The sequence below is a fragment of the Rhinopithecus bieti genome, unplaced genomic scaffold (genome assembly GCF_001698545.2).
Source record: "Rhinopithecus bieti isolate Rb0 unplaced genomic scaffold, ASM169854v2 scaffold_115, whole genome shotgun sequence".
Classification (NCBI taxonomy): Eukaryota; Metazoa; Chordata; class Mammalia; order Primates; family Cercopithecidae; genus Rhinopithecus; species Rhinopithecus bieti.
The window spans coordinates 1768013-1784288 of NW_016803181.1; the positions used below are offsets into that span (position 1 = coordinate 1768013).

A 16276-nucleotide genomic window follows, 5' to 3' on the forward strand; every position below is an offset into this window, starting at 1 on the left:
AAGACAGAGACACGGAATATTACGTGGCAATTGAAAGTGTAAATATTATAGATTTAAGTATTAGTGAAGAGAGTAGTAAAGAGCTCATTCTGGAGTAGAGGGGTCAGTGAAAAGTAATTGTTTACCCAGTAATGAGAAGATCTCTGTGAAAAAAGTCTAAGACTGCACACTTAGGACTGCTGGGAAATAGACAGATAGATTCATATATAAATACGAATTTTTACCATCCTCAGACATCTGCCACCTTGTTTCTTTAGGTTGTAGGGCTTGCATGAGGAAGGGTGTATGATAGATAACACTAAAAATGTTTGAGCCTTAGACCCAGTGAGTGACGAAGGGTGTCATTATTTAATATTCTCCTGACATTCACCTGCCCCTTCTACATCTGTGGCTGTGACTGAGGACTTGGTTCTTTATATCACCCAGGGTTCATGAGGATTCTCTGGAGAAATTTCTTGCTGGTCTCAGTATCAAGAAAGGGGGATCTTCTCTTGAGCAATTTTGTTTTTGGTCTTGCATGTGATAGGAATTGAACTTTAGATAAGGCCTCTCTTTAAACTTGACTGCTAAAAATGCAGGAGACAAATTTTGGTCCCACTTTAGCAAGGGTATTGGACTCTATGAGATGCATTTATTTCAAACGATGTTCATTTTTGGCTCCATCTTCTGTGCCTTATTTTTCATTTCACACACTTCTTTTTGTAGGTTATGTGCTCTTGTAAGCTATCTTGAATTCTGTTTTAAGGACAAGGTAGCATATAAATATAAGGAAATATATAAATGAAATAGAGGAAGGCTTTAAGGGCCAGAACACTATGGCCGGGAAGACAACTATGACTGTGGCTAGAGTTATAGTCTGTGGCCGTGATAATGAGTATGTTATTAGGGCAGGGCAGCAGTGATCATAGGGAGTCAGACAGACCTCAGTCCAAGTCAGAGCTCTCTCTGCTGTTTATTAGTTGTATGATCTGAGGCATATTATTCTTTAAACCTTCATTTTCTCATCTTTACAACAGTGATCTCTTTGTATCAGGGAGGGTGGATTAAATGAGGTAATGTATAGAAAGCACTTAGTACAACCGCACTCAATCATCAGCTATTGAGATTATCAGCACTATCACCTGGACAAGCAGCGGGTGGGCCGCCCCTCTTGGCCAGGTCTTCTGCGCGCACTGACGTTGTATGAAAGCTGTCCCCACGTCTCCCACACCCACCGACGCCAGGCGGCCGCGTCTGGGCCCGATACGGATCACGCCTGCGGAGCGCACCTCCACATGGGCAGTCCTCGTCCAGGGCGCAGGGCACATGTCTACGGCCCAGTTCTGCAGACGGCTACCAAGAGACCCCAATGCGCAGGTCAAGGCAACTTCACAACTGTCTTTCCGTTCCTTTCCCCTGCCAGACTCCGCGCTCTGATATATACAGGAGAGGCCCGCGAGGGGACAAGGCGTCCGCACTGCAATGCTCCGAGCAGCGGCCGCAGGCAGCGGGGTGGAGGCTGCGGGTCGGCTGCGGGAAAGGGGGTCCCATGGGAGCCGCTAGGCTCAGCCCGTTTCCTGACCTCAGGTGGAGGTCGCCGGGCACAGCTGCCCTGCAAGGCGCGGGTGTGGTAACTGGGAGCCCGCTCCTCTCCCTGAGACTTAACCCTTTGGCCAAGAGAGGTCGACGGCGGGCAGGGTGAGAGAACCGCGCAAGGCGTAGGGCCCGGGCACCCGCGGAGAGGGGGCAGGTTTCGGGGAAGAGCGGCGGGGCGCCGCACGTTTCCTGCAGCCGCCAGCATCAGCGTGTCAGGTGGTTGCCGGGCGGGTGTGAGCGCGCGCGCGAGGCAGAGGGAGCGCGCTCGCACAAACTTTGTGCCTGCGGTGCGCCTCGGTCGGGCTCGCCGGGCTCGAGGGCGGGCGGGCAGGCGGCCGGGGCTACGAGGCACTGAGGGACAGGGCCGGCAGAAGGCGGCGGCGGGGGCGATGCGCCGCGCCCCGCCGCGCTAGGTGAGCCGGCTTCGGGAGCGCGGGCCGCGGCCATGGGCACCCTGGGCAAGGCGAGAGAGGCTCCGCGGTGAGTAGAGGCGGCCGTGGCCCTCGGGAGCGCCTGTGTCCTTACTTGGGAAAGAGTCCCCTGCCCGCCGCCCCAACACCCCGAGGGAAGTTGAGGGCGAAGGGGGCCGGGGTCGGCCGGAGGGCCGGGACACCAGCGCGACGGGCGGACGTGTCTAGAGCGCACGGCGCGCTGCGCCCGGGGCTTCGGGGAGGGAGCTGGGGCGGAGGGGCGGCCGTGAGGCCAGAGCTCTCCCAGCGAGTTGTGCTAGGGCCGATGCTCTTCGCGGAGCTGGCGCCCTCCCGCCGACCTCCTCCCCCACATCTCCCCGCCCGGCATCGGGACTCCCACTCGCGGACTTTCCGCGCCGCCCGCACCTGCTGGGGCGCGGGGCTCCGGCTGCGCCACCTGGCGGCCCCACCCGGCCCTGCCCAGAACGGCCGAGGGAGCTTGCAGGGAGCCCGCAGAGGTGGCACCGCTTGGTCGCCCCTGCCCCACGGAAGTTTGCAGATCCGTGGGTCAGCGAAACATATCGCCTTCCGGATGGGAAACTGCACTCCTCTCCCCCTCACTATGATTCTGTAGAGGGTCTTGGATAACAGAAGTTGAAGAAAGAGGGACAGTGAGTGAAAGGGCTTTTGGCCAGGCAGCTTTGAGTTTGTAGCCAAAGGACCAGAACTGGGCAACAGCATGAACAACGGCCTGGCCTCGGCGTAGGGCTAGACAAATTGTGCACTTCACAACGCCATTCACATCGACACTGATGGGACTGTGCCTTGCACCACCATACCCAGTAGCGGCAGGAAACTTGCGATGCTGGGCTTCCCGTGCTTATAATCCCAGGAACGGAGGGTTCTCGGCCCTGTATGCACGCCCTGCCTCTCCCCATCCGGGTGTTCCCTGAGGGTCCACCACTGTACTTTGCACTAGATTCAGAAGGAGGAGTTCAGTACATTAAATTGAGTATTATAAGGGGGAGAGGACGGGACTGGAAGGAATCCACACTAGAAGTCAAGAGAGTCACCTTCCACTGCAAAGAAAGTTGTGGAAGTTCCAGTTCCCTTACTCCATTTCATCCCTTACTTTTCTAGGTTGGATTTCATAAAAAGCTCAGCCTGAAACTGACCTCCACTGAGATACCTATGCCTGGAGAGGATTTCACCTAAACCAGTTTAGAGTTTTGACGGTCTCCTTCAGCAAACCTATGAGACTTTGGTCACTTTTAGGCTCAGAAAACACCTTCAAGTTAATTCGTTTCTCTCGGGGTTTTGGTTTTTTTTACAAGAAAACATTTGGCCACTGTTTTTCTTTTTTTAAATATGCCTTTACAGACTCAGAGGCCATTCATTCTATGGATTGTTAAAACACCCTTCGACCTGCCTATAATAAAGCATTTTATAAATCCTTGTCTACCCCCATTTCACCAGAAAAGGCAGAACGATTTGAGGATTTCTCACAAGGCAACCAGTTAAGAGACTGTACAGCAAGAAAGCCAGGTTTCCTAGTCTATGGTGCAAATAATTCCTGTCTTCTTAGAACTCTGAGGCTGCACTTTGACTTTTAATACTTTCTCTTCTCCCTGTTTTCTCATGCTTTAGCCCTCTGAGTCTGTCTGGGCTCCATACCTCCCAGATTGCGTTTGGCACCCTCTCTTCCCTTTTACTACCCTATACTTTACCCTGATCCCTCCTGGTTCTGGTAAAAGCATCAACCTTCAAGAATCCCCTTATGAAACAAAGTGGCTTCTCTTGCTGGTGACACTAGGAAACATTACCAGAATTAGAAGACAGGGCAGGATTAGGAGTCTTGAATGGTCAATGTCACCAACCAAGAAAGAAAATGGAATTTTCCTTGGATCTGTAGCCACCTCCCCTCCACCCCTAGCAGGAAGAGCTCTGTCTGTAGATAGAGCCTCTAGTTGTAGTTGCCTCTTCTCCAAGGTCTAGGGAGAAGTATTGTGGAAAGCCTGAGTGAAGGAGACTTCTAGAATAAATGACTTTATTTTTTTTTTTAATCTTAACCCTACTCGGCCTTTGGTGGAGGTCTTAATGGTGACAAAGGCAGCAGCTGGGGCAGAAAGCTGAGTAATCCCAGCAGTGGCTATGTAGCCCAGGTGTAGAGAGTTGTTAGTGCTTCCAGGAAGGGAGAGGAGCCCACCTGGGGCGCAAGGCATGGGCCACAAGGGGCTGGCTTCTAGCCTGTCTCTGTAGTCGTGGCCAGGCACGTTGCTCTTCTGATTCTGAACCTCCACACCTATAGAAGAGGGGTTTGGAAAATGACCATAAAGAGTCTGTCCAGCTCTAGGGACCTGAGGACAGTTCTGAGGACCTGCAAAAGAAATATGGACTGAGATTCAGCCTTTACATTATCAGCTATGCTTTTGAAGGATTTTACTTTCATTTTAAATTGAATTGACCTTTTCAGCCTCTCTGTGATGGTCTAGTACTAATCCCCATGTTGTGAAATGTGCAGAGTTCCAAGCACAGTAAATATTTATTAAATGAATAAAGCCAGAGAGGTGCTGGGTACAAATCTCAGGTTTATTATGTATGAGTTTTATAACCTTGGCTATGTCATTTACCCTTTTTAAGATTCAGTTTCAGCATCATGAGATGGGGATAAAATCCTTCTGGGCTGTAAGCCTCAAGACAGGGTCAAACCCCAGCACAGTACCTGCCATAGCATAGGTACTCAATTCATGTCGCCATTATTATTTTGTTTTTAGAGACTGATCCAATTATGCGGTTATCACAGGGCCTGTTTGAAAATCAGTTATGGTCAGAAACCTGAGTCTTGTACCACCGACTTGATCTTTCAGGAATTACTGCCTAGAGTTAGCAGATGCCCAATAACTAGTTGTTGATTCAATTTCACTGCACCTGCACCAGGTCAGACTAGAAGTGAGCGGCCACTGCAGACCAGCGCCCTGGAGCTAGTTTGAAACAACCTGAAGGGCCAGGGTGCCCCTGCACAGGTCTAGCTGTGTACTGAGTGGCGCCATAGTTCAGTTACACACCATCTCTTAGCAGGCTGGTCTCCCAAAACCCACATGTGCCTAGCATTTTGTTTTGATCTGAGCACTTCCTCAGCCTCTTTGGTTGAGATTATATCCTGTCAGAGCAGCTTTCCCAGACACTCTCCCTCAAACTGCCTCTTTCTCCTCTGAGAACATGCTTCTTACTCTTGACACTCATAGTACACTTATTTAACATTTATATGGCTTTCTTTTCATTATCTCAGTCTGATTCCTCAGCTGTATTTTTGTATTAAGGAACTTCTAGACTACTGTTATGTAACAACAGCAACTAGTATGTAATGAGTATATAAAGTACCCTCACCTAGACTATCTCACTGTGGTCTTCTCTGGCCAATCACAATGCCTTACTCATAGAATAAGCACTTAGAGATTAATTGATGCCATTATGCATTTATCATAATATGTAGTGAGTAAAGTTACGCTTCTGAGATACGTTTTTTTCCTTTTTCTCTTTGCTGCTTTGGTAGTAAACTACAAAATAACCAAAGCCACAGTAGAGAGAGGAGAATTAACTAAATGCTTAGAAGAGTTACCAGCAACACTCATCACTATTAAAGCAAAAAAGATTACAGATATGGATCTGTGTGTATGTGTATTTTTTAATGGAGAGGACAGTAAACTTCCCAAATCATTTTGCAAAATGACTTGTACTGATGAGGTCATGACCAAAGATAGAGCTGTGTGTGAGTAGATGAAAGTCCATTGGACTCTTACGCCATTTCTAGATCCAAACTTGCCCTTTTACATTGAGTTCTGGAACAACGCTCTCACAGCTCTGCTTTCTGTTTTAATCATTAAGGACCCAAGTAAGGATTTGAAAAAATGATGTTTAGTAACAAAAATGACTCATAATGGTTACCTGTATTATCAACCATGAAAAACAAGATCTTAAAACTAAAAGATTTGTAAGAAAAGCAGGACTCACTTAAAATCTAAGCACCACCATCATCACCCTTCACTTCCTGCACTTGGGTTCTCAGTCTTTGACTTCTCCCTTAAGGTCCTTAACGATGATTCTGAGGCTGTCTGACCTTGTGTGGTATCTCAGGTATTGCTCAAGATTAATGAAGTTAACCAGAGATCATCTTGCACTCCCGACCTCAGGTGATCCACCTGCCTCGGCCTGCCACGGTGCTGGGATTACAGACATGAGCCACCATGCCTGGCCAAAGTTAGCCAAAGATGAGACCAATGTAAACAATTTTTAAGATTCAAGTCAGTGGCTTAGTAGCTGAAAAAATATATATATTGCTGGGAGCTAAGGACTGTCAAGATAGTCTTGCCTCTGCCCATTCCCCTTTAGGAACTGGGAGACAGTAGGACGGAGCAATCCTAATGCCAGCATGAAGAGCCCTAGTTGCAACCCTGAAATCTCACCTTTGCTGGGGAGATGTCTCTTTAACAGCCAACCAGTCGTTTGGTGCATTTGCCAAGTGGGAGGGGTATGGCTTCTATCAGCCCAACTCCTGAGATTAATTGTCTTATCTCCATTCCCTTCCTCTCCAATCTGCCTTCAGAGCGTGGAGCTGCCAGTTTGTCCCCTCACTGCCTTCTCTCTTTCCCCAGGAAACCTTCCCATGGCTGCAGAACTGCCCCTAAAGCAAGACTAGAGGCGAAGACAGCCAACAGCCCCTTCCCCTCCCATCCCAGCTTGGCCCAGATCACCCAGTTCCGAATGATGGTGTCTCTGGGACATTTAGCCAAAGGAGCCAGCCTGGACGATCTCATTGACAGCTGCATTCAATCTTTTGGTAAGTTGGCTACCTGCCCACAGGCATAAAAATCACTATATTACTTTGTTCTTCCTTTAAAAGTGCTTTACAGAACAGCAATCTAGATTGTATTTTGGCTTTAAAAATAGCTTTTGAGCTTTTGAAATGTTGGAGACAGTCTGCAGAGCCTATGGCACATGACTATGTGGGTGTAATAGGTCGTGATGAGAAGTGCAATTTTGAAGTGAGAAAAGTTAGGAGAGTTTGCATTTCCATTTTTCTCAGGATGGAGGTTTTTCTTGTGATGAAAAATATCATAAAAGGATATTGTGCATCTGGCACTTTGAGACTTTTCCGTCCTTGCCTTCTTGGGGCACATATAAAGACTTACATGAGCAAACTTTGTTATCAAACAGAAATTGGAATCATTTGGAGGAATAAAGTCTCAATAATTCCCCTTGCAATCTGGAGGGCAGATGTGATGGAATAGGAAAGGACTGGGAAAAGCCAGGAGGTTTGTGACGAGAAGACATTGGTTAATAAATGTTGCAATGCAGGGTCAAGGGACTGGGAAATAAATGTGGACACACACATTTCAGACGCTGCACTCTGTCAGCACCTTTGCTCACCATGAGAGAGACACGTTCGTGCAGCCGTCAAGCAAGTATCTGAAAAGATTTTTTTTTAAATGTTATAAGCATGATTTATTTTTGGATTTTTATTTGTGAAACAGTGATTGAAAAGTACTAAATATTTCCTCCCAAAACATGATTAAAATGGATGGATTTCAATGAAATCATTGAATTCAAAGATTTCCAGCTTCGTGTTCCCCTGTGGGCCCCTTTTATATCCCTCCATCTCTCGCCGTGAAGCAGAGGAGCCAGTGTGGCACAGCTCAGACATACCAACCCCCGCCAGCCTGCCCCAACCCTGGGAGCCTCCTGGGAAACTAAGGGAGGTTTAATCAGATCCTAGGCAGCTCGAGATCCATGAGATCTCAGAATGACGGACTAGTGGCTGTGTGTGTTAAGTGCTTGCTCAGACCTTATGGATAGAATTGGGGAAACACTCGACAGGTTAAGGATATTCATTTAGTACAATTTAGTACAGCATTGAACAGTTTCAGCTATTTCAACATTGGTTTAAAGTAATGGTTCTCAAACATTAGAGTGTCAGAATCACACATGGAGGCTGTTTTTTGTTTTTTTGGTTTTTTTTTTTAAACACACATTGCTGGGCCCCACCCCCAGAGTTTCTACTCCGGTAGGTCTGGGGTGGGGCACAAGAATTTGCATTTCTAACAAGTTCCCAGGAGATGCTGATGCATCTGGCCCAAGAACTGCACTTTGCGAATCACCGCTTTAAAGTGCTGTTTGTTGTAGACTTTAACTTGGAAAAGAGGAAGGTTTTTTAGTATGACTAGTTTAGCATTACATTTTCATTAGATTTCTCTTTGTTTTATACTTCAATCTTATTTTACACTTTAATCTTTCAATTAAGATGAATTTTTGTGAGCAGAATGAATGGCTTTCTATTTCAAAATAATCTCCTTAGAAAATGTGCTGTGAGGAGATAAATGAGAGGACAGTGGAGACCGGGGAGGCACGGCCATGTGGGGCCATTGTTCATCATGTACTCCACTCGCACTTCCTTGCCAACCCGAAGAAACTGCAAAGTTCCTTACAGCATTTCAGCAGTCAGATTTACTGGGCTTTAGCAGGCCGCTGTGACTATTTCCTGAATGAGGATTTTTCTTCTTTCTGTTTCACTATCGAGAAAAGAGGGACCAGAAATGTGTTTATCATGCCATCTTCCTTCCTTCCATGCCTGTGGTGCAACTGCTGGCTTAGTTCAAGACGGTTTTCTAATCTTCAAATAATTTATCAACCTGAAAAATACATGACTGATTCTGAAGTCCTTACCCCCAAAATAACCAAGCCTAATTCAGTCCCCTTAACAGGCCCTCCAAAGGCAGCGGCAATATATTATGTTCTGGAATATGTGGAACTGAAAAAAGTGGCTTAAAATCCCAAAGCCGTAAAAGTCCCATGGAGTCTAGTAGTCTTTTGTCCGTTATCAAGTAGCATTGATTAAGCCCTTAGTTGCATCTGACACTGTGCTAGGCAGTACTCAAGAAGAACTACAGTGACCAAACTCCCCCTTCCACCAGAGCTTACAACACCTGAGAAACATACTGTTTAGGAAACATATATATATATACACACACATACAAAGGACAGGGTATATATATATATACACATGTATACAAAGGACAGGGTGATAAACACCGAAGGCATGCAGTAAGAGTAAGTTTTTGTACCATGTAGAGTTTGACTAAGTGCACTTCATGGGTGAGGACGTAGGTCAAGGAGAACAGCCACCATTTGTTGAAGTCCCTCATGGGCCATGGGAATGCTGCGGGAAGTTAGTAAGGTAAGATCTCAAGGTTTTGTATATTATGTACTGCAGAGTTTCTCATCACAGTACATGAAGGAGGCAAAAAAGAAAAGACGCTGTGTCTGGAAGGAACAGAAGCCAGCACCTTTTGTCTGTCTGTCTCCTTGCTCTTTGGTTGTCAGTTGACCCATCTATAGGGCTGGGGCATGGAAACTGCGCTGCAGAGGAAATGGAGCCAGGAATCAGCAGCAGACTTTATGACAGAAAAGCCCATAGCAAAATATGTGCCTGTGCTTCCGTAGGTCTCTTTAAGAGGTGATCTGACAATAGTGTGGAGTGAGGCTAATGCTTCTCCTGAAGCTTATCTTACTGGTTATTGTCTCAGGTTTGTATAGAAAAGTGTTGCTTTAGGTTAAAGCAATCTAGCTAGCTTTTTGTAAATGAGTTTAGATGTCTTCTCATTTTAAACCCATGAAAAACTGTACAGAAGTGTGTGTGGGGTGGGAATGATTATCATCATTATTTTTATTGTTGCTACTCTTTTGCCTCAGACCCTAATTTCAGGTACTCCACGCAGCAACTTGAATGAAAGAGGGAAAGAAACTATTTTAAAGAGAAAGACTGAATAATTGTTAATTTAGTTTCTACTGCCTCTCAAGCTCACCTTCTTGCTTTCAGGACGTTTGAATTGGCTACAGCTGTGCTGTCCAATGCACTAGCCATATGTGGCTATTTTCATATACATTTCAATTAATTAAAGTTAAATGTAAGATTTAGTTTCTAAGCCTCACCAACCATAGGTGAAGGGTGCAATAGCCACAAATGGCAACTACTGTTGAACAGAGGAGAGAGCATTTCCATTGTTGCAGAAAGTCGGTTGGATAATGCTGGAGAGGGTAGATGGTTGTCTCAAAGAAAAAAGAATAGATTTTCTGCAAACTGTGGGATTTGCATTTTGCTAGCATTTCTAGATAAGAGTCTGAATATTGCTTAAAGCATCATGGGCATCCAGAAGTCTTACTGATGGCTATCTCTTTAGTATTATTAACCATCAATTACCACCCACACTGTTCTCAGAAGAAGGACTTACATTGCTTTTAAGGGCAGTGGCCAGTACGTGTAAATTAAGAGCACTTTCGAAGGCCTCTAGCAAGCCTCTCAGTGTCACACACAAGGTTAGAGATCTGTGACTAGAAACTTAGGCCTTGAGTCATAGTTCATTACTTTAACCATGAAACAACCCACTCCCGCCTTCTATTCTAATCAGAGGTCATGTTTTACATTCTCAGCATATTATTGCTAGTTAATCCCCTCTTCAGCTGAGCATAATGAGGCGAATCATCACAACCTGGTCACACTTATGTCAAATATATGTGAATCACACCGTCTGTTTCAGAGGTAGAAAAGACCTATGAGATCATCTGGGCTTTACTTTTTTTCCCTTTATAAGAGGGCTGCCAGCATTTGGGGCCAAATGGAAGGCTTCAAATGTCGAATTCACAAAGCTCTTTCCTTGTCTCCCTCTCAATGCAAGACAACTTCTGACAGCATCGGAAAGAAAACTGCACACCTGCCTCAGAAAGGGCCACACACACACACACACAACTCCACCCCAGCAAGCAGACCTCCTGCTCCCACTGAGATGTGGGAAGAAACTCCATGTTTCATCTTACCTGTTAGTGTGAAGGGGAATGCTTCCTAATATCTTCTGTTTATGGACTGTCTTATTTTTTCTTAGAGTTCCATTTGTATTGATTTTCTTTTATACCTTGAACAGCTCTGAAATAGGTCAGATATTACTCTCTCCATTGAACAAACAGGAAAATAAACCTTTGAGAATTGAAAGAACTTGCCTTGCACCCCCAGTCTCAAGAGAGGATGTGCTGCTTCTGTTCTCCTTCCCCTACCCCTAGCAGCCACTTGCAACCTGGGTTGGAGCAAGCCTGGATCTCTCTCCTACTACAGGCCTTCCTACACTCAGGGGAGACCTGCATGCCACATAGGACAGGCCTGCACGCAGTGCCCACCCTTCTACAGTCCTGCTGTCTCCCCAGTTAGAAATGAAACTCCATTCAATGTAAGAAACATTGATTGGACCCCATCTCTATACCAGGTGTCTGCCTGATATTCTGTAGTGAGCAAAGTGAATCAGTGAATTCCTGTGTGAATTATACTAATGCTATCCAAAGACCTTCCAAACTAGAACTACCCCAAAACTAATAGGTGTGTTTTCTCCACCATGGAGCAGTTGGATATTAAAAGCATTTCACAGGCCTCAGCTTATTGAAAGTAAAACATTCCATCTGTTTTTAAAATTGGAGCCACAAAAGGCAAACACACACTCAGGGCCATAGCCCTCTCCGTGACAAAGGAAAGATTAGGTATTTCTTACCACTCTGCAACTTGGTCTGTGCACCAAAGCAAGGTGCCCAGAGGGCAACAGGGGCATAAGACCAGAAGCCAAAGGCCATGACATCATTGGGCATGTAGACCTAACAACAGGCAACACCAAGGAACAAAGTCAGTTGTAGTGTCAGGAAGGGGCAGAAGCCTTAGCCCCTGTTGATGACAGGCCCTGTGTGAAGAACACAGCTCTCCCAGAGGCCTCCTCAGTGGAACCCCCCAGTCGCTGGTAGTCGTGGCTACAGGATTTCACGTGTGAAGGATGGTCCTCGGAGATACTTGCATCCTGAGGCTTCTGGTCATCAGAGCAGCTCCCAGGCTGCTCTTAGCTTTCTAGAATGAATTAGCATTATTATAAGACTGGACACTATTTATTCCAAAGAGGCCTTTGCTGCATCTTTGATGAGCAGGCATCACCAGTGCGCCACGCTGGTCTGCCCTCTCATGAGCATGAGTTTCAATGACTGCCAGGCCTGAGAAAGGAGGAGATGGGAAATCCCCTTCACTCATATCTGTGCTCTCCTGCTTGGCAGTGTTTATTGCAGGCCACACTGTAGACAACAGAGGCAATGCTTATGCGGGAGTTAGACAGTGTCTCAGGAGTTCTGAGCAGTTCATTCAGTAAAGCCATCCAGAGAGGTAAGTTTTACTGCCGAGGGAGCTGGAGACAGACAGTGGACAGACAGTAGTTAAACACTTATCGTGGACTCTGTAGGGTCCTGAGCCTTTACCTAACTTGACCCAATTAATCCTCCCAACAACCCTATGAGGTGGTTGTTATTTTGCTCCTTTAACTAATAGAGAATTGAAGCTCGGGGAAGTTAAATGACCTGTGGAAAGTGGTTCAGCTCATTAGTGAGAGAGCTGCTGAGATGTGAACTCTGGTCAGTCTTCCCCCGAGGTTCACGTTCTTTCTGCTATTCCAGAGATTCTCCAACTTTGGCGTGAGGAATACTCATCAGGGAGTGTGTTGAACATTCAGATTCCTCAGTCATCCCCAGAGATTGCCATTCAGCCAGCAGTCACTGGTTTTGATGGAGGTGACCCGTGAACGCATGTCGAGAAATACTGTCATATAGCACACTTGCTTCCTGAACATCCCAGATCATTTTCTCAGGCGTCCTAGGAAAACCTGAAGGGCACAAATCTCCAGGGAGGCAATAGAGCATATAGGTTTTTCAGCTATGTGAACTAGAAAAGCACATGGTGAAGCCAGCCTCTTGGAGATCCCTAAAGCAATCCAGCCACATCTAATGAGATCCCTGCCTAAGAGCAGGTCTGAAACCCTGGGAGCCCTTCTATCAAATTTTCCTGCATTCCTGTCTCTTCTCAACTGCAGTAAGCCCCCTACAACGCATCCAGCCTGTCTTTTGGCTATGTAAATAGAATGTGGATGTCTGTTACAACTACAGTTTGATTCTTGCATTCAGAGGCCATGTTTCTAGTGTAGATTTCCACCTTTATTCAACACTCCAGTTTCCTATGGTGCTGGGAGGGTCTACTCTGTAACGCATGCCAGTCCCCACGGGTCAGAGAGCTACAGTAGTGGCTTAGCTGGGGAGGAACTGGGGAGTGCTTCCCCTGAGTACTTACCCAAGAGTGCTACTTTGGCAACAGATTATCTAAGGCAGTATGTTGACCTGAAGTTTATGAAGTCTGTGATGAAAACACATTGGGAAACTGTGTGAAAGCAGAAAGTCTTTTCAGTAATTGACAGAAACAGCTGTGTTGGACCCTGAGACCCCTGGAGAAGGTCATCTACCGTTCAGGCCCCAGCCACAGCCCACCTGCTGATGTTAGAACTTGTCCACTCCTGCCCAGAACAATTATAGCTGCTGGATCTGTGTCTGGTTCTGGACTTACAGTGAGCTTTGGCTACAACCTAGTTGGGGTTGCCCTAGAGTGGCTGGCAGGAAAAGAACAGAGAAAGAGTGAGAATGTAAACAGGGCCAGCTTCCTGGGCATGCCACCTCTGAAGGCCCACAGGTTCCCATGCTTGGTTTAATGCTGTCACAGTCTTGAAATTTTTAGTAATTTTTGAATAAGGGGCCATCATTTTTAATTGCACTGGGTCCCACCAACTATGTAGTCAGAGGTCTGTGTAAGAGCCACAAGACCAGAGGGCAAAAATAATTTGCCATGTGTTGAAGACACATAGAATGATGTGGATTTATGTCTTAATTTCTTTCTTCATAGAAAGATGCAATTGTGAAAAAAAATTATTTCCTTATCTCCTAGCAGTGGTGTGCTGGGCTGGCTCATACCAGCTCACAAGAGTCGATTGTTAAATTTTCAGGAATTTTGCACGCTAGTTGTTAAACACAGCCATGATTGAAAATTAAGTTATATACACTAACAATCAGATTATATTAAAAACAAACATAAGAAATACTCAAAACTCACCACTTCCTAATTCATGACTACGTTTTACTGTTATCTTTGCTTTTGAGGTTATGTCTGTTATGTCTACCTGGTACAAATGCTATATAATGGTATGCTAGCATGCATCTTTTCCCAGCTCTGTGTTCAGTGAAGTCATGTTAGTAGCTTGTTAGCTGTTGTGAGTATTTACACTGTGGAAATCAACAAACACTACTAATCAGGGCTTTTCAATCCCTCCCCTGGACAGCCCATTGTTAAACATTTACAAGCACACCACTGTCTCCCAGATACAGAGGGTGCTTACATAACCAAATGTTGAGGTGGGAAGGGACCCTAAAAGCTGGGATTTCTATTTTTTATCTCTTAATTAAGAGAAAGTAATAATTCTGCCATTATTTTGCTGCTTTCATCTATGTATCTTATAAAACAACCTCTCCGTGTGTTCTTCAAAGGAAAGGAATAATGGACCTTAGAGATAAGGAAATCATGTATCAGTGTGGTTGAAAAGTTTTCTTAAATAAGTAACAGTGGAACATGAAAACAACAGGAGAGATTCTCATTCTGAAGTCAAAGTTAGTTTGTGTTTTTATTGTTTTAATTCACCTCTAAAATATCTCTCGGATTAACCAGCCTTGTTTCTCACCAACCCTCAATTTTGTGAACTTTTGTTCTTCATGTATTATATGCTATCTCTATTTTGATTTCTGATTCCATCTGCTAAATCATTTGCCTTCATTACCCACTGCATGGTAACAGGCACTATTGGTGTATATAACCAAGCTTTTGTTGAGTAGTTTTCGTAAGTTTGTTTGCCTACTGTATTTCCAGTTTTACGAACGTTCTGTTCATATCCTTTGCCTACTTATCACTTGCTGCTTAGTGCTTTTATTATTAGAGGTGTGCAAAAGCTTTTATATAAAAGCTGTTAACTCTTTGAATATCATTTACTATAGGCGTTTTTTCCATTCTCATTTTCATTTTATGTTGGTTTTGATATTGTCATGTATAGAAACTTTGTATTTTATATATTTAAATTTGCCCATTTCTATTTATCTTTTTAAAATTCTAAACCTTAAAAAAAATCCCTCTTCCAAAGATTTGATTAATAGTCCATTATCATTTTAATCAGAGTTTTGCTTAATTCAGTGTCTAATTCCGTATCATACGTTGTTGTGGATGATCAATACAAGCTTGTCAATAAGTTATTGCTGGCAAAAAAGAAGCCTTCAGTTTTGTTTCTCAGATTGTCATTTCCTTAAAACCACAGTGCTTGGACTGGTGACTTTGTAACTCACAGCCTCCGTTTCCCCTCGCTGTGATGCCACTGAAATGATTTCCCAGAATTAAAGCGTCTGGGAGAAGGTGTAATGGGGGTCTCCATCATGATATTAAACTTGAAGAAAGTTCTTCAGGAATTTGCATATTTTAAGAATGTGCTTTTGGATCTATTTGAAGAGTCAGTATTCTTAGGATGGAGTCTTAGAAACCCCACCAAATTTTAACTCAGTCTTTAAAAATTATTAATATAGACTGAGTGTTTCTTGTTCTTACATAGACTTTGTGGTAAGATAATACATAAGATCAAACACTAGCATAGACTTTTAAAATATTAGTAATAGCTAACTTTTGAGCATTTACTATAAATACCACAGTGTTTATGTTAATGTTTTACATATGTAGTCTCATTTAGTTCACACTATTTTATAAGTTCTTGTATTTACAAAGATCTAACTCTCCCTCAGCATTTATACTTACTTTATAAATGTTAATAACTTTTAAAATTATTCATGTTCACCATAGAGAACGTAGAAAATACAGACTGACAAAAAGAAGAAAACTACCGTTACCCATTTTACCATCAAGAGCATGATAAGCACTATCAACATTCTTGGGTGTGCCTTTCTTGATTCTCTTCTATGGATACTTACATGTATTATAATCACATTGACTTTTTGATAATAAACCCACTATAACTTTTTGCTTTCCATAATTTATATCTAAAATTTTGATCTTGAAATCAATATTATTATTTATAAAGAGGTATGCTAGCACACAAGGTTGCTCTTCCATTTTAAAATTGATTTTTTAAAAATAATTCTGCTTAGTCCCTTCAAATATAGGACATAAAAGTGAAGGTTGCTTGGCAACTGGAATGATGGTAATGAGGAATTAAAGACATTACAAGAAAAGAAGAGTACTCAGTTCTTTTCAATGCTACATGCTAATTGCAGTAACTATGGCTGATTACAATTGTAATAAATGAAGGAAACACAAAACTTCCATTAAAAATTCGTGATGTGAACTTTTTTTT

General features: G+C 44.2%; 1 protein-coding gene across 4 annotated transcripts in view; it reads left to right on the forward strand.

Annotated features, from left to right (window-relative positions):
- Window positions 1-1626: 1626 nt before the first annotated feature.
- Window positions 1627-16276, forward strand: part of RASGRP1 (RAS guanyl releasing protein 1) — a 77924-nt gene continuing 63274 nt past the window's right edge. For 2 of the 4 annotated variants that reach the window (XM_017868088.1, XM_017868097.1), the window contains exons 1-2: window positions 1845-2055; window positions 6638-6822. In XM_017868088.1, the coding sequence (XP_017723577.1) occupies window positions 2021-2055; window positions 6638-6822 (220 nt within the window). In that variant the 5' untranslated portion in view covers window positions 1845-2020. Of the gene's footprint in view, window positions 1678-1838; window positions 2056-6637; window positions 6823-16276 lie in introns of those variants that run through there. The other 2 variants (XM_017868135.1, XM_017868125.1) reach the window with 2 other exon arrangements.